This window comes from Aristolochia californica, unplaced genomic scaffold, assembly GCF_029961685.1.
Source record: "Aristolochia californica isolate CCGP_79_NKW_82.1479 unplaced genomic scaffold, dmAriCali1.0.hap1 SCAF_10, whole genome shotgun sequence".
NCBI classification, from domain to species: domain Eukaryota; kingdom Viridiplantae; phylum Streptophyta; class Magnoliopsida; order Piperales; family Aristolochiaceae; genus Aristolochia; species Aristolochia californica.
Genome location: NW_027181771.1, coordinates 34,688,691 through 34,708,480, shown reverse-complemented (window position 1 = coordinate 34,708,480; position 19,790 = coordinate 34,688,691). Strand labels below are relative to the sequence as shown.

General features: G+C 40.0%; 2 protein-coding genes across 2 annotated transcripts; both read right to left on the bottom strand.

The window, feature by feature from the left end:
- Positions 1–1,037: 1,037 nt before the first annotated feature.
- On the bottom strand, positions 1,038–12,417 carry LOC137938306 (histone-lysine N-methyltransferase ATXR3-like). Its single transcript, XM_068783286.1, has 21 exons — positions 12,231–12,417; positions 9,824–12,043; positions 9,628–9,684; positions 8,222–9,388; positions 7,810–8,132; positions 6,895–7,428; positions 6,659–6,759; positions 5,312–6,380; positions 5,146–5,217; positions 4,930–5,040; positions 4,727–4,827; positions 4,534–4,633; positions 4,346–4,441; positions 4,055–4,222; positions 3,788–3,913; positions 2,762–2,815; positions 2,404–2,651; positions 2,204–2,312; positions 1,810–2,112; positions 1,399–1,713; positions 1,038–1,278 (listed from the first exon to the last, which is right to left on the bottom strand). The coding sequence occupies exons 2-20, from the start codon at positions 11,934–11,936 to the stop codon at positions 1,537–1,539; spliced, it is 7,029 nt and encodes a 2,342-aa protein (XP_068639387.1). The 5' UTR covers positions 11,937–12,043; positions 12,231–12,417; the 3' UTR covers positions 1,038–1,278; positions 1,399–1,536.
- Positions 12,418–14,030: 1,613 nt separating this feature from the next.
- Positions 14,031–19,545, bottom strand: LOC137942601 (pentatricopeptide repeat-containing protein At4g18975, chloroplastic). The gene is made up of 7 exons (XM_068788307.1): positions 19,422–19,545; positions 17,779–17,966; positions 17,594–17,676; positions 16,198–16,303; positions 15,899–16,042; positions 15,013–15,225; positions 14,031–14,789 (listed from the first exon to the last, which is right to left on the bottom strand). The coding sequence occupies exons 2-7, from the start codon at positions 17,926–17,928 to the stop codon at positions 14,601–14,603; spliced, it is 885 nt and encodes a 294-aa protein (XP_068644408.1). The 5' UTR covers positions 17,929–17,966; positions 19,422–19,545; the 3' UTR covers positions 14,031–14,600.
- Positions 19,546–19,790: the final 245 nt, after the last annotated feature.

The window sequence follows — 19,790 nt, the reverse complement described above, 5'->3', positions numbered from 1 at the left end:
TCAGGTATTATAACCTCTTCCACTCATATAATTACTAATTTAAGTTTATTTATTTGCTCATTGTGTTTTCCTTCCTAGATTTGGTTTATGTTCATTTGTGTGAGGATTAATGGGGTGAAGCAGCTTGACCAGAGAATAATAAGAGTACAAATGTACAAAGTGGGACAGCAATGAATGGGCTTATATTTTCAAGACTTCCATTTCCTGAGAACTGACTTCAAGTCCCTTGCCTTTTCAAGTCCTACCCTCTTTTGCTCCTCTGCTGCCACTGAAGTGCTGAAACAATACATTTTGGTTTACAACATGCGGCCAGATTGACCAGATCCAGTCAATCAATTTTACAGTACAGGGCAACAGAACTAACTGCTGCTGCTTGTGATAACAATCCTGTTGGCTCAGATAAGACAGGTTTTTCTGTGGATTACAACAGAAAGGCTTCTTTCATTTGAACCTAGACAACAAGCATATTCTACTACGAGATGCTGCCGATGAGCTGTGCTCAGTGCTGACCTCAACTTAAACTTGGACTCTTTGTTGCAATTCTCGTTGTGAATTCAACTCGATTAATCAAATCCTGACAAGAAATGTGAATTATATTTTTAACTAGTAGAGCCTCCCCACCAGGTACACCAATCTCCCCAAGAATGGCACAAAATACATGAAACCTCGCCCATATAGAACAATGACCAGATTTGCACAAACTAGACATTCCAACCTCTGAAAAACAAAAGCCATACTATATTTAAGACAACTCACATTTGAGGTGACAGCTGTTGATCCCATGATCAGGATCATCCAATTGATGCAACTTTTGGCCTCCATCAAACTATCACTATTAGCTACCTCCTGCTCAAAAAACCATCTTCAAGGGCGCCATAATGGAGATTGGGTACGGTCACAACTTTGGGGAGGGCCTACAAGCCACCTTGTGATCTACAAGACCTACCAGAAACAAGAAGATCAAAGATGAATTAGCTTCAAGTTAGTTATATCTTCCATGCAATTTCTTTTAAGAGGCGTATGGAGTTGCACTGATCAGAACCAAAAATTTCGCCTATTCATTTTTACATTTCAGTTGCTGTTCAATGTTACAAACCGGACCAACTTGGCAGCTGAATCAGCCAAAAGGGCCAGTGGGGTTAGCTGCTGTTCACATCAACAAGTATCAGAGCACCACATTCTTACTAACTTTCAGTTAATGCAGATCACAATAGGACTCCTCTCCCCTCTCAACTCCAGCATTCTTTTAAGGGAGATTGGTTCTCATGATACAGAATACTGCAAGAGAGAGGACCCAAATAAATACATACAAAAATGACATTAGAAGCTGTTAAAAATAGAGCTGTTACTCGGATGGGTCATGAAACGATGAAGTCTACGAATAATGAATATACTTACAAAAAACTGTACAGTGGGATGAAGAACCCAGAACATGGAGATGATTGTGTACTGATTGTCAGATTCACAGTATTGGGAGGGGCTGTTGCAACAGTAAATAGAAATACTTTTCAAGATAAGATACACTGGTTCGCTTCATCATTGATCCCACATGGCCTGGTAAACGGGTGCTCTGCTCTTTAGCCAATGTATCATCTCCTTATCCAATGGGGACTTCCGCAATACTGCATCCATCATTGGGCTTCCCAGAACCCGTGGAAAGCTCTTAAATTGCCATATTCGATCCTTTGGCCATGGTCTCTGCAATTGTTTTTCCTGTTGCATCAAACAGAAATTTTAAAAATAAACACAGAGGAGGGTCAAAATTAACATTGAACCAAACAGAAGATACTAGCATACTATCAATTATACCATTCTGGCCAACATGAACCTAACAGTTCCAGGACCATAAACACGTTCACCAGGAGGTTTATGGAATTTAGAATAGAAGGATGCAATATCAGGTAATGTCAAGCAGCCTCTTCTGGACCTTGCCAAGACGCGATCTGGATCTGGATGTGTCTGATCAAACCAGTAAATCAATTTCCCCAAACAATAGCTTTCACTATATGTCTTGCAATATTCCTGAAAGCCTGTTCCCATTTTATCAGTGTACTTTGGGCCCAAATCAAGTGGGCTGATATAAACAGGTTCAGAGGTCACAATTTCGTAATCCTACCAAGGACAGAACATTCCTATGTCAGAAGAAAGCCAAATTTGGAGCACCAACCACTTCTAGAATATATTCATATGAAAATTGACTCACTCGAACTTTGAAGAAGCATTTTGTGTATGCATATAGGTGGATTAAATCAGCAGCAGCATCATTCCGACACTTGTATGAACAAGGAAGATTACGAATCTCATCTCTCAACCTGTGTTCAATCGTCAACAAACAAGAGTAAAGAACCTGCAATTCCAAGAGAAGTGAAGGACAGTGAAACTGAGCAAGTATAAAGTAATCACCATAACAAGGATTTTCGGAGCTCCCTTTGGAGATCACTTGAATCAGCAGGGTCGCGAGCATGAATCTTGGATCTGAGTTCATGTACCATATCATCCTCCATATGAGGAGCCATACACTGTAGTAGCTCCTCAATCAGGGAACCTTCCCCTTTCCAAAGGACAGAGACCAAAGCTTCAGCAGATAGCCTCTCCAGCGGTGGTGGAGCTAACTTTGGATCCCCAAAAACACATCTCATTACATATCTAACCTGTAGCAAAAGAATCCATTCAGACTTTACAGACTAAGAGAATAAAGCAGTTGTCCTGCAATAACAGTTCACAAAAAATGTGTAAGATAGCACATCAGGGAAAAAAACACCTTGTCAAGAGTAAGAGCCAAATTTTGAAGCCTTTGGTTGCAAACCCCCTCAGCCTGCACCATAACATGACAACTAAAACATCAAAAGATGCAGAAGCACAACACTGGACAACCTTCAAACAACTGATAATAGGGGTAATGAACCCCTTTCAACTAGCTAAGCACTAAATCTGCACATATTAACATTTAAAACATATAACACATACATGCATTCATTCATACACATACATGTGTGTGCATGTCTATTATGTTTCTTTGTTTGTGGCCGCATAATATATATATTTATGTTTTTTTGTGCTAACTTCCCCTTAGATGCCTGACCTTCTGATATGCATAAAATAAGTGCAATTATATGTCTTTATGTTTTTTGTGCTAACTTCCTCTTAGATGCCAAACCTTCTGATATGCATAAAATATGTGCAAAACTCTTAAGCATCAATTTCTCATCCCAAACTAACAAAATTGGCCTTTGGGATGCTATTTTGTAGTCACAGAAGCCTCTAAAATTACATTTTGGTAAGTTTTTCCATTTTCATTGGATCAGTCAATAAGCAAACCTGTGAAAATAGAAAGAATTATCAAGACGTGGATCCCCATATCATTCTTTAAAGGCAAAGGCACATAGTTGTTTAGGTTATATTGTAGAAGAAAACTACTATCAAATATAAAAGTCTTTTAAACCTAGAACTTTGGGATACAAGGAGCTATCCTCAAAACAAAACATAGACTAGATCAAATCACATTCTTTTGGGCAGTAAAGCCTATTTACATGTTCATGTCTATATAGTTGACACAACATTTATCATAATCAATAATATATTGTAACATCAACAAGAAATATAATTGAGAGATTACTAGTTATGCATCATGGACTGCAGTTGGTTCTTGAAAATATTATCAAATATCAAAAGCATTACCTTACACATTACTTTGGAGAGGTCACTATATAAATAGATTTACTAGATGGGCATACAGATGTGGGGGGGGGGGGGGGGGGGGGGGGGGTGTGGGTTTGAGGACATTCACCTGAATCTCTGCGTCACTCTTCTCAACCTCAAGAGAAATGTCTGAGAAGAATTTCCTTTTCTCTTCCAAATTATAATTCAGAATTTCATCGGGAAGCTTTGTTCTTTCAAAATTTATAAACCTCGCCTTCGTCCACAAAAAATCAAGTACCAAAAAGTTAGTCTTAAACTAACAAAATAAATAAAACAGAAAGGTATGTATACATGTTATTGTGCATTCTTGTCGGTGTCACTATGTCTACATATTTAAGAATTTAAGCATGCATACCAGACGTGCAGAATATGCAATAAGCCAATCAGGCAACCCAGAGAGCAGACAAGTGCTCAACCCAGCCCTTCCCAAGTCGGCTAAGTCTTCTTCAGAAACAGAATTTAGTTCACAAGCTTCTAGCAGTAGTCGATGTCGATCTAAAATTCCATGGCAGTCCTTCAATACCTATAAAGTATAACACATCATTCAACAAGGTACCAAGCAGCTTTTAGTTGTGATGATCTAAATTTTCAATTTCCAATCCATTCTACAAGCAAAATCTTCCCTGCAGTTTCAATTATTACACACCTTTTGGAATGCTCCTTCACCTGTAAGGTTTAAGTAGCTACCTCTGCATACTTGACTTCCACATAAACAAACAGAAGCTTCATACTCCTCCTTACTCTGCAATGAACCAAAGAACATCAATATGGGGAACTGATGCTAATACGTTACAGACTCTTGTAAAAACTTGATAGCTTGACAATAAAACACACCTCTGTTACCGAATTATAGTCAAACGTGATCTCCTCACTATAGCCAATAGGCCGTAGAGTGTAAATACCAATTTGATACTGGCCATCAACAGCAGTAACTCTGCACAGATAAATGGAGCAAAACCACAGCAACATAAACAACCACAATAGATGAATAAAATAATTTGAACAAGAAGTGACAAATTTTTCTTACTTTGCTTCACAGTTAGGCCGACATGAGTGACAAATTCTACTAGCATAGTTAGCTTTGTGCATCGCATCAACCACAACTAAATCATATCCATCACGATCTCCCTAAAATTGGAAAATTTTGTAGTGAATAACTCAAATAAACATAAAACCTTAGCATACAGTAAACTTATGTACCTCATTTTAGAATAAAGAAAGTGAATATACCTTTGGCCTCTCCAAATAAATGTTGTAGAACTCTGGCGCAGGATCTTTACTATTTTTCTGCAAAGATCTGATTCCATCCTGCTTCTCGAACCATTTCCAAGCTGGATATACCTAAATACAGTAAAGGAGATAAAAAAAATAGGGTCAGCTTGTAATTGTAAATTGAAAATGTTGTATATACAGTTTTTCTGGTTCAAAAAGTTATCATGTTGATACCTCTCCCAAGAATTCTACCACAAAATCATCTTCAGTGAATCCTTCCTCTTTGTTGCAAACCACTCCAAGCCCCTGAAGATATGCATTAGATGAGTAAGGGGAAAATACAAGATAGTCAAAACGGTGAAAACGGATACAAAACGTAACAATTAAGGACCATATCTACCTTTCTGTAGGCCACATAGTTGTCATCAAGGCGAGTCTGCATAGCTTTTAAGATGCAATCACACATTTTTATAATGCGTGTATCACTGCAAGCCTCAGCTTCACTCTGGATTTCCTTAATAACAGGTTGTAGAGGATAAGTCATTGGTGTGTTTCCACCACCAGTAAAATGTCTAACTTGCTTATTTAATTTTCGCAACAGTGTCTCTTCTATGAAGAGATGTTTCTCTGAAAGTGACCAGTCCAGTGATTCTTCTGGCATGGAATCAAGAAGAAGATTATGAGTGTAAGGATCTATGCCATAAACTTCCTGTTCCAGTACTTCATCTCCTAATGTTTTTCGAGGTTTATAATCTTTTACTTCAGGAAAATCCATGTCTGCCTCCTCACTGCTATTTTTCTGTGCCTTCAGCTTTTCAGCATAATCATCAGGAAGTGACACCCTCATTTTCCGCTGGACCTCTTCCTTGTCCGCTACAATGACATAATGATCAATAACCTCATACTTGCGTGTAACAGGAGGGACCAGACTGGCCTTTGTCATGCGAGCACCCCATTCACGTTCATCAGCTACAGAATCTAAAGCTTCATCTTCTATAAAGGACAGGCCAATTCCTCTCAAATCTCCTGTTGTGCTCCCTGCATGCGGGTCACGGTCACTCTCAGTATCTGAATTAGTGCTTTCACCATCGCCCCTACTATCTTCTTCAGAAGGCCCAAGGTCATCAGAAGTTTCACTCTCAGAGTCCAAAGCCTTTTTGTTCAATTTGTTTAAACGCCTTCTAATCTCCCTGTCTGTTGCATATTCTCCACGATCCACGCCCCCATTGGCATATGATGCGGCACTACTCCTTGTGCCTTTCCGCTCACTCATTACTTTATTGTGTTTCTTTTTATACTTGGCAGCAGTAGAAGACATCGATGTAAGTGGGGCATCCTTTAGACTTTTCATTATTTCACCTCTTTCATGATTTGATGCTTTAGAACTATCTTCCAGATTTGCAGCCAGCTTGAGGAATAACATGATGATGCGATTTATTTCCACTCCAGTATCACCTTTGGTTCTTGCTCTGCAGTCACCCAAAAAAGAGTACCTTAATGCAATATTACAAGGATTATAGCATTAAGATAGTAATTAAGAAACAGTCAGAGAATCCTCAATCATTTCTGAAAATTATTAAATATCCTTATATAATGGGCACATAAGAAGTCCACAACAAGGGCCTCAAGAATCCCTTTCATTTGTTTCTTTAGTGACCAATAATTTGAACCCTTCATGCTCTGGAGTCTCGGTGATTTTTTACACAAGTGACAAAACAGAGTATGAAATGGTGTTAGAAAAACATACTTTATAGCTTCCCGGCATATTCGACTGATATCATCTCTGACAGATCGTAGGCCATGTGCTAAGTAGTAACCGTTCCTCATCCTACTCTCAATTTCAGCTACCTGATAAGATGAAACATAAAAGTGAACACAAAACGCAAAAATAAATGATAAGCTGAAAGAACATACCAGATAAAGAAGATAGAGTAGGGGAGAACATCTCAAGGTAGAGAAAGGAAGCACCGCAAGTGATAATACCTTAGGGACGAAAAGTTCAAAAGTGTTTTCCTTCATGATACCCTTCAGAGTAACAGCCAGAAATTCTTCTGTTCTTTTATATCCTCTTTCTTCCTTCCTGCGAAGCAATTGCCTTATTTGGGCTTCCCTGGACAAAAGTGCCGGGGCCTTTCTTGCAGCAAGCAGCTTTCTCCGTTTGTAAGAGGACTGCCGGAAAGTGTAGCTTTCTGAAGCCTTGCTATAACTGAAATCTTGATCAAAACTCGCCCCACCATTGTAAGCCTTAGAAGTTGAATAATTTCTCTCAGTTAGCTGTTTAAGACTCCTTATTTTAGAATGTGATTCTTCAACAGGCTTCACATTTTGTAAACCATGTCTCCTGATCCACTCCACATTTTTAAATGAAGAGTAGAGCTCTCTAAACTGGCTGCAACCAATTACATCCACAGTAGATATTGAAGGATATGAGTGAAGGACCTCCTCAAGGGCACCAGCACTGATATCATTGCACCCCGTCAAGACAATAGATGTTAATCTTGTTGTGTTGTAATCCTTCTGAAAGCACAAACAGAGTAGAACTCAGGAACTGGTCCAATACTATATATAAATATATGCCAAGGAAGCATTGACAGGAACATTTAGAGGGCTGCATAACAAAAGGAAGCTACCACCTCTTAGAAATATCAACTTTTTTTGGAAAAAAAAAAAAAACAGCATTTTAGCATCAAAATAATAATAAATGGAAACAAGATTCTAAATCCTTCAAATCTCTAGAATTTCTACAACACTTATGTTAGTTCAATTTTAGCTTTATATCCCATTTTAACCCCGGATATCCTAAAAATCATGTTTTTTCAATCACTGTGAGGTTTTATTAATATGAGGTCAAGAAATTACAACAAACAAAAAAATTCTACCATTAAAAATGAGACATACCATAATGTTTCGAAACATAGCATCAGTGCATTCTGAGCCCAAAGGTGAAAAATCAACATGTCTTGAAATGCCCCTGTAGAATTTGACTGCTCTGTTCCAGCACTTACAAGTAGCAGCAGAGAAGGCAAGGGACTTGAAATCAGTTCTCAAGAGATGAAAGACCCTTGCTAATACAAGCCTATTCAGTAGACCCCAGCTCTCTGACTCAGCCTGTGCATCTGCACCCTGATCATTCTTCTGGTCAAAAGCTGCTTCACCACATAAATCCTCGAACAAAAGGTCACATTTCAGGCCAGTTTGAAGATCCTCAACCACCTCATCTTCTGAACATGAACAACATTTAGGCAGGAAAACATAATGAAAATAAGTAAACTTAAATAAGTAATAATCCGAAGGGAAGAGATTATAATACCTGATTTCCAGTTCTTCTGTCCTGAGGAGTCTTGAATGTAAAGTGCAGAACCTTTCTTCGGCTGTTTTGTGCTAATCCATGGATCTAGAACCTCATTTATAGCTGCTGCAAACTCTCTACTCTTATAAGACTTCATAACTAACTCATGGACTTTGCCACGTGTATAACCAATGAACTGTGGATGCAAACTGTGAAATGAACTTGAGGAAGAAACAGCTGTGATTTCCCCTTTTCCTTCTTGGGCAGTGACAGCTTTTGAAGTTGTCGTAGAGGTAACTGGAACCCAAAGGTTATCAGTTTTTCTAAAAACGCTACTCTGCTCAAGGATGACACCTTTCTCAGCCAAAGCTTGAAATTCCAAGAATGAGGATGGGCCATGCTCATGCCCAGCACCATCCAGGTAGTACCAATCACCCAAATTTAGCTCTAATTCATCCAACTTGCAAACTCGATCTTTTGGGATTTTAACAACACTGCCGCACTTGAGCAAGGCTTGTGTTCCATCATGTTCTTCAACTTTCTTGGACCGAGAAAGACCATCATCTGTGGAAGAACTTTTACCATCACTGCCTGTGGAAAAGGACCGAACAGACCTTGAAGAACTATGGTGCTCACTACCTCTGCTTTTTATGCGTGAATCAGAAACAACTGGACCATGATCCTTAACTACACACGCATTTATTCTAACAACAGGAAGCAGTGTGCCCTTTACTCCCCTGGAGACCAGTGGCTTGAGCTGAGTTGTCCTGACAGATCCATTAGCTTCAATTTTTTCATCTGGACAGGAAAATGCCCAAACAGGAATATCTAGTTTTTTACTCCGTGAAGTAGAATACAGATCATCTTGTCGGGTCCAACGAGGGTCCTCATAGCCTGATTTTGACACCTGACAAAGAGGGTAGCCTTCATTAAGAACCATTTTTTTTCTAAGAGTTCGATCTTGAGCTGCTTCATCATTTCTTTTCCAATCACCACCCTTAAATGACCACACGCTAGCACACCAGTCACTTGTATCAACATTGATGAAAGGATACTCCTTTTCAAATGGTATATTGTATCTTGCTTCAGCTGTTTCTTTTGGCATTACCTCAAAGACTCTGCTCAACTCTTTCTCTCTTGAGTGCCCAAACATCTCAGGGTGGCCTGAGCGTTGGAACCGAGTAAATTCTGCAATGCCAAAACAACTCTTTATAACCAAAAATAAAAGAAGATTTTAAAAAATAACCAAAATACCAGAACACTAACTGGTACAGCTAGCAAATCCAACCCAGGCGAAAGGCTAAAGAGGTCAAGACTACACCGAATTCTTTATAATTCATATTTTCAGCAACTAATCCATTTGAAAAGCTTATTAAAAAAGGAAAATCAAATTCCAGGAAAACAAATCCTCATTCTATTCATTTTACCTTCACAGCTGTCAAACTTCTCCCATTCGACGTGCTCAAATGTTGCACCTAAAGCATCTGCAGGAGGAGAAAAAAGCAGCTTAAATAAAAAAAAACTATGACAATGCTGAGTAATATATGAACAGAATGAGGGACCACAATGGCAGTAGATAACAGAAGCAACAAGGAGAAGAACTGAGGGAGGCAAAGAAAGTACCTCCAACTACTTCGAGCTCATTTCCAGGAACAAGGGGGTGGTTCATCATTAGAATTTCAACCCTCTCATCAATTTGAAAATGATCTGTATAAACTGGCTCCACTGAGTCATCCCCATGCTTACATTCACTAGGAGATGACATGACATCTCCTGAATCTACCAATAAATTACCAGGAGCCTCAGGTGGATTCACTAGTTGGGTAACAGTATCAGAAACAATGGATGGAAAGTTTACAGATACCAAAGGAGAAGCAGCATTTTCAACTGTTACCCACCGGTCACTCTCAGAATGCTTTATCAAATGATCTGATTGAAGAAACCCTTGTTCAACAAGCTTCCTTAGATCATAAAGTTTAGATGGGCCCTGGTGTATGCCATAGTGATCAAGGTAAAACCATTTCCCCAAGTTTGAATCAGCCAAATTTGGTACATGAGGGGGTGTGTCACATATATCCATGTCCTCTTCCATAGATGCCAAGTCCTTAGGAGCCTCAGTTTGGAGAAGTTCATTGCAAACGACAGTAGGATTCTCTAGCTCATTGTCCTTGTAAGGTTGGTTCTCTACTTTGCTGTCACGACAGTTACTACTACCATTTACATGTCTAGATGCAGAATTCCAATGGGGATCCTTCCCAACCAAGTCCCGCTGGCCAGACTTCTCTTCGCGTCGAGTATGTCGCCTTTCACTTACACCACTCTTCCGACTTGTTATGCGTCCTCGATGGTGTGGGGACTGTTGTGGGGTCCGATCACGATGGCGAGACCGACCATGAGGAGAGCGCTCAGGACATCCTGGACTTCTACCACGATGATCATGCCGCTTTCCCCTGTCATGTGGTGAACGTTCCTTACAACCAGAAGTTCGGTCCCGATGATCATGACGCCTTCCCTTGTCATGTGGGGACTGCTGAACATAACCAGGACTCCGATCTCTGTGTTCATTATGCTGAGCCCTCTCATATGAAGAACGGTCAGGGCTGCGATCCTTGTGATCATGGTGGCATACACGATCATATGGTGAGCGCTCTGAGTTGCTGGGGCTTCGGCCATGTCTATCATGAGCTCCTTTTGAAGAATAAGACATGTCATGATGCCTAGAAGAAGAGTACCTGAACGAAGAGGAAACTCTTGATAAAGATGATGATATCGAAGAATTCCTATAGGATCTATCTGCCAAACCTCGCGAATGTAACCTGTCTGAATAACTCATTCGATTATTATCATCAGAAATTCTCCGGATCTTTGATCCAGAATGATCACTATAATCACCGTGGTACTTGCGAGTATGATCAGTCTTGTATGCTCCAAGTTCCTCATCAGCTCGTAAGCTACTCTTTGTCTCTCTGTCGTGGACTGGGTCCCACCTGGAAGAAGATCTCTTTCTCCGCTCATTGCTACTTCTGCTAAATTCTGCTTCACGTGTTGGGTCACATCTGGAAGAAGACAGTGGGTTTTTCTGACCGAGTGAGAAGTCACCTCTGCTGCTCCTCTCTCTATCTTTTCTGCCCTTCTCTGGAAGGATCTCTCCCTTTTCTACCTCCCACTTTCGTCCTTTCCCAGAACCAAAATCCTCCTTCACTACTTCCCCTTTCAGCACTCTCCCTACTTCACTTCTCATCGATTTACCCGGAACGAACTCTCCTTTCTCCAGCTCCAACTTTCTACTTCGTCCACCCAGAATTTCCCCTTTCTCTTGCCCTCTTTGCCATTTATCTGGTATGAACTCCCCTTTTTCGAGCTCGCTCTTTTGCCAGCTTTCTGGAACAATCTCGCCATTCTCTATTTCACATTTACGCGGCTTATCCAACACAATTTCACCGTTTTCAATTTCACCGGTTTGCACTTTTTCAGAAACAATCTCACCTTTTTCGACTTCAATCTTCAACGGCTTGTCTGCAATAATTTCCCCCTTCTCCAATTCACTTTCGTGCGTTTTCCCGGAGCAATACTCTTCTCCCTCTAGTCCCATTTTCTTCTCTGGCATTCTTGGCAGGTCCACAAATTGCAAGGTCTTGGAAGTGAAACCGCCATTGCCTCCGCAAAACGTCTCAGAAATCGGGAATCTTTCCATAAGATGTTGCGAAGGCACACATGCGACTCCTCCATCACCCATGGAAGACCCGAGACAGCGATCCTAATTCTCGCCTTCCTCGGGGCTATCGATGCTCATACTGTAATTACCCCAACAAGATCGACCGAGGCGCGGCAAAATTGGAAACCCTAATTCGCAGAAACAGAAAAGAAGCAAGAGTCACAAACCGAATCAGCACTCTACCAAGCCAAACCCAATGTAGGGTACCAAAAAAACAAGCAGATAGTAAGAAGCTTCAAAATCAAACCACAAGGTCGGAAATTCGAACCACTGACAAAACCTACTAAAGAAAGAGAAAATTATCTCGAAACTTACCCGAACTGATCTAAGAACTGCCGCACCAGAAGCGAGACGAAACTCAGAAGCTCCGCTCCGGACGTGATGCAGCGGGAGAAAAGCTCGAGTACGGATCGAGATACGCCATGGAAAGGGTTTTGGGAAGCTCTCCTTCTGTTATCTGTTTCTCTTCTCTTTTCTCTGCGGGAACGAAACCTCGTCTTGTTTTCAATTTTCCGTTTTCCTCCCCTCTGCCCCTCCCTTCGACTCATATACTCTTTAAGTCTCAAACGGAGTTCCTTATTACGGTCGGAGGTCAAGCTCAGTTCTGGGCGGTGGAGGCCCACAAGCCCACCACTCGTTAAGACCCAAACCTCCGTCGATCTACTGGACCCCACAGCCTTTGTGCCCCACCAGGAAGCCTGATTCGATAGGAAAATGGGAAGAGGATAAAAAATAAAATAAAATAAAAATCCAAATTCGTGAATAAATAAGCTAAGTCAGGTGGGGCCTATCGAGATCGACGGACACCGAAGTGGGAGGCTGACAAGAAGATAAAAAAAATAGCGGCAGAATCTCTCGAAGCGCGCCGACTCGAATCCAAAGTCGAAAATGTCGTTCCCGCGAAGTGGGCGAAGGTCGGAAGGGGCCTCGATCAAATAAATAAAAAACAAAGAAAGGGTTCACTCGCCTCGCTTCCACGGTCGCATATAAAAGGCGGCTGAAAGTGCTCCCGTTCTCGTGCCAAAACTGCCATCTATCCGTTCCTTCAGCTCACTGCTCCATCATCGTCTCCGTTGCTCGAACTTTTTGTTCATCTTCTTTCACAAACATTCTCTCATGTTATTCTCCTTTTCTTCTCTCAACTATTAGATACCATTATCGTATGCTTTGTTTGTTTTCTGCTGATGTTAGAGGCTCTCTTGCAGGTTAGCTCACAAGTTAGTCTTCGTATGTTCTGTTTGTGTTTCTAATCTGTTGTAGTTTCATTTTGGTTTATATGTTAACTATGTTTCGATTGCCTTCAAACACTCTTCTGCCTAGAGACATCTCACCAGGAAGATGATAAATGACTGAAATTTCTCAATTTTTCGTCTTCCCCATCACGCTGGACCTTCTTACTTCAATTGAGGGAATTGAGGGAAAACCAAGAGAGAGTTATTGATATGGTAATAACTACTTCTTCCCTCTCCCTCTCTATGGAAGTCTAAATTAAGAAAAAAATGAACAAGAGAAGAAACCGGCATCCACACACCTTTACCAACTCCACTCACCCTCTTGGAACCCGTGTCTCCCTCTGCCTTTACTCCGACTTCCTCTCTTTCACCATCATGGCGCCGCCCCTTGTCACCCTCCCCCACTCTGTTCCACTTTATCGATACTTCTCTCTTGTCATCTTTGTCACTCTGAACCTCTTCGTCCAATCTCTAATATCCACTTCTCACTCTCTATCTCTCTGCTATACCAAACCCTGTTAAGGATCACAACCTCACAGTTTCACTCTCTGGTCAATTGTCCTTCTGAAATTGTCCGTTGGCTCTACTTCGTTTGCCCTTCAATGGTTGTGCCAGTCTATTCAAGCCCACTCCATCTTCTCCTACCAAGACACACAGTGATGTGCATCTAGTACTAGGTGTTCCTTAACACTCCTTGCCAATTGTTTTTTGTAAGTCAGTGGAAATCCTTGCCCTTCACCCTGTGCAACCTCAAGTGTCATGTCATCAAAGGCAGACCCATCAAACCACCTAGCGAGCACTAGAAGAAGGTAAGTATGGGTTGCTCCTGCAATTATCTGTCCCCTTAGGTTAGAAAATAAAATGAAAAAACCACTTTGCCATTGTCGGCCAAAAGAAAAACCGAATCCTATCGATGTTACTACTCCACGTCCCCCTTACAAACCCCTCTACCAATTTTACTTCTTCTAGCTCCAATGTCTATCTTTACTACGCTGATAAGTTAGGTACAGTGTTTTCTTTCACACACGGTGAACTTCAAAGCTTTCGTAATATTCTTTCTCAGGCTGCAGGATACCACCGAGGTTAACAAGTTTAGAATGGAGTCGCGATCGAGTGAGGGGAGAGCAAAGACCGTCGACCAGTGAGACCCCCGTTGGGCAGGCGTTTCCAGTTGGAGCTTGAAATAAAACTTGTAGTGACACGACATCATCTTCGATCATAATTTTTACAATAAAATTAAATTCCATGTCCCTGCGGAAAGTTGCTCACCAGCTTTCCCTCTGCAGTTACTTCCCTCCTTCCGGCTTCTGAAAAAGAAAGACCACGACAAATTTCGAAGGACAAAACGATCTGACCATCTTTGAAAGAAAAACCAGACTTGCATAAGTAGCTGCGACCACGCTCTGGCACTGGTAAAATGATACAGAACGCTATTTTGCTCCCAGTTTTTTTCTTACTCCTCCCAACCTGTTCTTACTCTAACACGTTCTCCTTTGAAGTGAAGATATTTCCATTTCTTTGCATATTTCTTCATCAACAATTTCTCCTTCTCTTCTTGATCTAGCTTCCGAAATGCAGATCTGATCCTTCTAACAGTGTCTTCATCAGGTTTAACACCCAATTCCTCCATGTCTGCAAATACCTGTTAATTATTTGTAGAGAATGTCAGTTCCAACTAGGACACCTTTGTTGTATTATGCAGTTTTGTTTCCTTTTTAATAACTGGATACCAAGAAAAGGATAATGGGCTCCAAAATCAGCACAGAAATCAACATGCTGCACTCCAACTGAAGTGAAATTGGGAACTGCACAACTATCAATTTAGTAGAATAGCTGAGAGATTTGATAGAAGTCTTCTAAGGTACCTCTAGAATCTTATCTGGCAAGTGATGGTGATCATACAAGGAGATCATTCGAGAAAACAAGCGCCGGGATACAGATCGGGTGTGTCTCTGCAAAATCATATTCCAAACGGATTCGGCTTCATCTACTCTTCCATCCATATCAAAGGCCAAAAGCAAAGTATCATATGTACCCATACTCATTCCTTGGCCTTTGCTCAACAACCACTTAGTAACCTAGTGAAACAAATTTAATACTTCAGCAAAATAGAGAACAATATCTACTGATCCATGTTTCAGAACAAGTGCAAATCTACTGACCAATCGAAATGTGTCCCCACAAGATAACATCACCCCAATTATTGGCCCCGGTAGAACTATCATCAGAGACATTCCCCAAATAGAAGAATGGTTACTCTGCTCTACACGATCAGGCATTCAAGATTCCAAGTCAAGGCAGCCTGATCTGTTGTAGACAACAAGGAACTCATCAACAGAAGATGAAGAAAGAGAAAAAGGACGGGAAAAATTTTCTTGCAGAAAGCATGTTTAAGAGCAATAGAAAAGTGGCGACATCCTAAAAGATCTACAGGAGCCAATACTTGGGATCCAAAATTTGTACCTCTTCCACAGCTATGGAGTACTTTTACTTAAATATTTTTGCTTACCATCTAAATAGAATAGCGAGAAAGGATAAAAAACTAATAAACACCATTCTTTATTCTTCATTAAAATGAAAGTGATAATGACCCTGTTTAGTTACAAATATGCATAAGCCAAAACCAAATTGTAAATTTAATACACAAGATAATGATGGCTCTTATCAATGTGGAGAAAACTAACAGCACACAGAAACTTATAATTATAACTAAATGATGAAAACTGAGCAATAAGAAGTAAAAGAGCCTACTTGAATTAGACGTAACCACTCCTTTCTCCTCCTTAAAATACTCAGGGCTTTAGCTGCAGCTATCAAAGGGAATTCTGTTTCAAAAGCAGCCCATTTGTCCAATGCTCCATAGATGAGCTCTCTCTCATTCGGAAGCTTTGAAACCTTACAAAATAATGTAAGTAAAGAAAGAAAATATTGAATTAAACTCGTCAGGAAGAGAATGAATGACATTCATTTAGAAGAGGCTGCTCAACATTCATGAGCAGAATTCCAACAAGGAGTGAAAATTTGAAGATAATATCATCTTGAGAGCTTACAATTTGAACAAGGTTGAGTGCTTTAGTCCCAGCACCAGCTGAATCTCTTTTCATCCAGAGATGGTGCTCGGCTTTGCCAGCTTTCTTGTTCACCTTCCTCTCTTTCCTTTTAAAATAAATAATATGAAGGCAGAGAGCAGAAACAGCCACGCTTGTAAATATTTTTCTCCACTTTAAAATACACAACTTTTTCATAGCAGATATATAAAGAATACAAAACGTCATTATATACAGCATGATGGAATGATTAAATGCAGTTTATATTTGCTTCTACCACAGTGAAAAAATAAATGATAGATCTAACACTTCAATTACATCTGACATCACGCCAAGAAACAGTATAGACACACTGCAAACTACAAAGTTGCATGTATGACCCAACAGAAGTTTCTAAATTCTTTCTTCCACCACTTGAAGATAACATGAAACAGAAGCTCGGTATGGCTTTTTTGGCTTTTTTTGTCCTCTTGAAATATTATCTGATTTGGCAATCTAAAAAAAAAAAATTATAGCAAGGTGGCATTGACATGGCAATAACCTGAACTTTAAGATCTCTTTTTCTAGAATTAATTTAGTCTCCATAATACCATCTCAAGTGCATAGAAGCTCTCCACTGTTTTATGGCACTTGCAGCACTTTCAACAGGTCTCTCAAAACGTTCACCAATTTAGTCCCTTTTTCCTTATGGCTAGCTGATCTTTTTTATCATTTGAAGCTCAATCTTAAACACGGGAAAAAAAAGAAGAAAAAAAAAACTTCTGAGTTTTTTGCACAATAACTACTTCAAAAGAGAATCAGACTCCAAAGTCAACACTATACCTCAGAACTGTACCCCCAATAACATGCAAGGAAAACCCTGAATCCAATACATCCTTAAGAGGCTATGTAAGCAAACAAAATGAAGCAGGTGAAAATGGGAAAACAGAACTCCCTAAATATTTCTAGCAGAAGTCATTGGGTCAGAAGAACAGACTTAAAGGATGGCTACAAGAAGAGTCTCTTGAAGTTAATCAAGTAATAATTTTAAAAACGTACCTCTAGAAAACTATTTCAACATTTCATTTTGATCAGAATGGAGATAAATAGCAGACCACAACATGTTTTTTTGTTTTTAATGATGAGTTTTATAAGCCAAGAGGGGGAAAATTAACTAAAGAGCATTCCCTTAACAACTAGAGATTGGACAGACCACAACATGTACTTAAAGCTTCTCTTTTCATGTTTTTACGGGTATTATTATTCCAAAAGGTACAGAACATTGTCAGCCAGCAAGCAAGGGAAACAAAACACTTAATCAGAAGATTAGACAAGAGACTGAGAAAGAGAAAAAGAAAGCAAACACTACCAGGAAAGAGATAAGTATTTTTTATTTTTGGAAAATGGAAACAGAACTCACTCCCCAGCAGCCTTTGCACAAGGAATCAATCTTTTAACTTTCTGTTGATGAGTCAAACGGTTGACATCTTGATTTCCACCAACCTGAGTGAAAGTTAATAAATTATAAAGAAAGAAAAAAAGAGAGCCAAAAGAATTTCAAAGCAAGAATGTGCATGTGGAAATCAATGAAAGTACATTCCTTACCGCAATTGCCAAAATTCCCTTTACTTTCTTCTCCAAAGGAAAATGCACAAAACCCAAATTTTCCAACCCAACTCCTGATTCAGCCATTTTTGAAGAATTACAAAGAAAGGAACTCTTGCCCAGGTACAGAACCATTGTACCTCCTAGCATGCGTGTGACTGAGGAGCTCCAATTCGAGTGAGCAGCAGCTGGCAGGGAGGCAGTAACTGATTAGCAACCAACTGTACCAGTCCCTTAACCTTGAGAGAGATGGATCAACACGACCACAGGATGACTTCAACTTCACTAACTCAATCAACATAATTCTAAGATGCAAGTATCAGTGGAGCAGCCAATTAACTAGTTGGAAATCCCTGGACTGTGTAATCATCCTATTGGTATTAAGTTTCTAATTTACATGTTTACTTGTTGACAATGACCAACTTCTTTATGATATAGTGATGTGTTTGACTCAAAGCCCTATATGGTTGTTCATCAGTGTACTATCAGATTGGTGTCTTACAGGTGAGCATGCTATCAATGTAACAATTTCAAGAATATCACATCTATTTGGATGCATAGATAGGACAAGATTCTCACTCACTCTGATTTATTAATCTCTTCAAATGAAGCACATAGCCACGTCAATTAGATCTAGCAAACTGTCCAATTAAATGGCCAGATTACTTGGTCAGTATTATCTAGCAAATGTCTTCAAGAGTTAATGGTTTTTTAAATAACTTAGGCTTTATACAACTATCATGTTTCTCTCGGGATATTAACAAAAATCAAACAAGAATAAGGTACTAAAGACTGCTAATATAAGGCATTATTCTATAAAATCAACTGCAACAACAAAGTTTACATCTGATCCACCAATTAGTATACAATTTTTCTTGTTTTTCTTCTTTTTCTTTAAATCTTTTAGTCTGATAGTACCAAAATATTAAGCCTTAGACAGAGTAGAGAATCAAGCGAAGCAGTCAGAGAGTTTCACTAAGTTGCTCTCCAAAGCTCTGAAAAAAATTATTTAAAAGCTACAAGGAAAGCTCGCATTTTCACCTTTAAACTAACGTGCTATTCTGCTACATGCTTACATGACATAGTTTGAATTATCCAAGTAATCAGTCCATATACCCTTGTATGTACGGCCATCTGATATAGACAGGTCTAATTCTAATGCGTTAACCTCACCTCTAGGGAAACTTTGTCGCTAAACCTCGTTAAAATTGTGGCACCTAAGGGCAACCTGACTTCGTTAAAAGAGGGGGAGAAAACATTAAGGATAAGATTATTTTCGCATTTCAGCGAGCAACATACGGAAGCAGGTAAAAGAGTCCGCATCCATTACAGCCAGAGACAATCCAATGAACTTAACAACCGCGCAATGAAAATGTTTGCGGTGACGAGAAGCTATGGAGCTCGTTAGTCTAAATCGTAGAGGTCTCAGTTGAGGCATACTATCATATTTCATATACAGTCCATAATAATCATAAATTTTGTATCAAAGCAGCCGTCATTCATGAAGAAAATTTAACTAAAGAAAAAAGAGTAATTCAAACCTCCGAAAACAAGTTATGGCGTGGCCGATCGACAGAAAAAAAAAAAAAAAAAACCTAAGAAATAAGAATCGCAGTGGCGCGGTGAAAGCTGATGATGGATACCAGCAGTGGAGATAATAGGAGGTCGCGAAGATGTGGCGCCGAGAGGGGAGAGACACCGGTGGCGCTGGCGGAATCACGATATCGGTGACAAAAATTGGCGGGTAGCCAGAAAGACTCAGAGAGTTACGCTTTGAACGGGTTCGGATTACGTCTCATTTCGAGCAGTAGCGGGCTCAGACTTGATGTGTAGGAAAGAAAATTCTTTGAGTGGACCTATCCGACCTTTAGCCCAGTAACAGTACAGTGACATGATCTGCCCGTCTAGCCCAGATCTTTTCCATGACGGGTGACTAGGTGACACTTCATAAACACGTGTTTGTTTGTGAGTGGAGAAACATATATTACCGACACATCAAATTAGCTTATTAG

Excerpts from the sequence above, each read along its gene's own strand:
- LOC137938306 (XM_068783286.1), bottom strand. The coding sequence starts at position 11,936 with ATGGGTGATGGAGGAGTCGCATGTGTGCCTTCGCAACATCTTATGGAA. Across the intron at positions 4,442-4,533 it reads ACTATAATTCGGTAACAGAG|AGTAAGGAGGAGTATGAAGC; the intron begins GTGTGTTTTATT and ends GGTTCATTGCAG. Across the intron at positions 2,313-2,403 it reads CTCCGAAAATCCTTGTTATG|GTTGAGAGATGAGATTCGTA; the intron begins GTGATTACTTTA and ends GATTGAACACAG.
- LOC137942601 (XM_068788307.1), bottom strand. The coding sequence starts at position 17,928 with ATGCTAGGAGGTACAATGGTTCTGTACCTGGGCAAGAGTTCCTTTCTT. Across the intron at positions 15,226-15,898 it reads AGTGGTTACGTCTAATTCAA|GTTACTAAGTGGTTGTTGAG; the intron begins GTAGGCTCTTTT and ends TTGTTTCACTAG. Across the intron at positions 14,790-15,012 it reads TGCCAGATAAGATTCTAGAG|GTATTTGCAGACATGGAGGA; the intron begins GTACCTTAGAAG and ends AATAATTAACAG.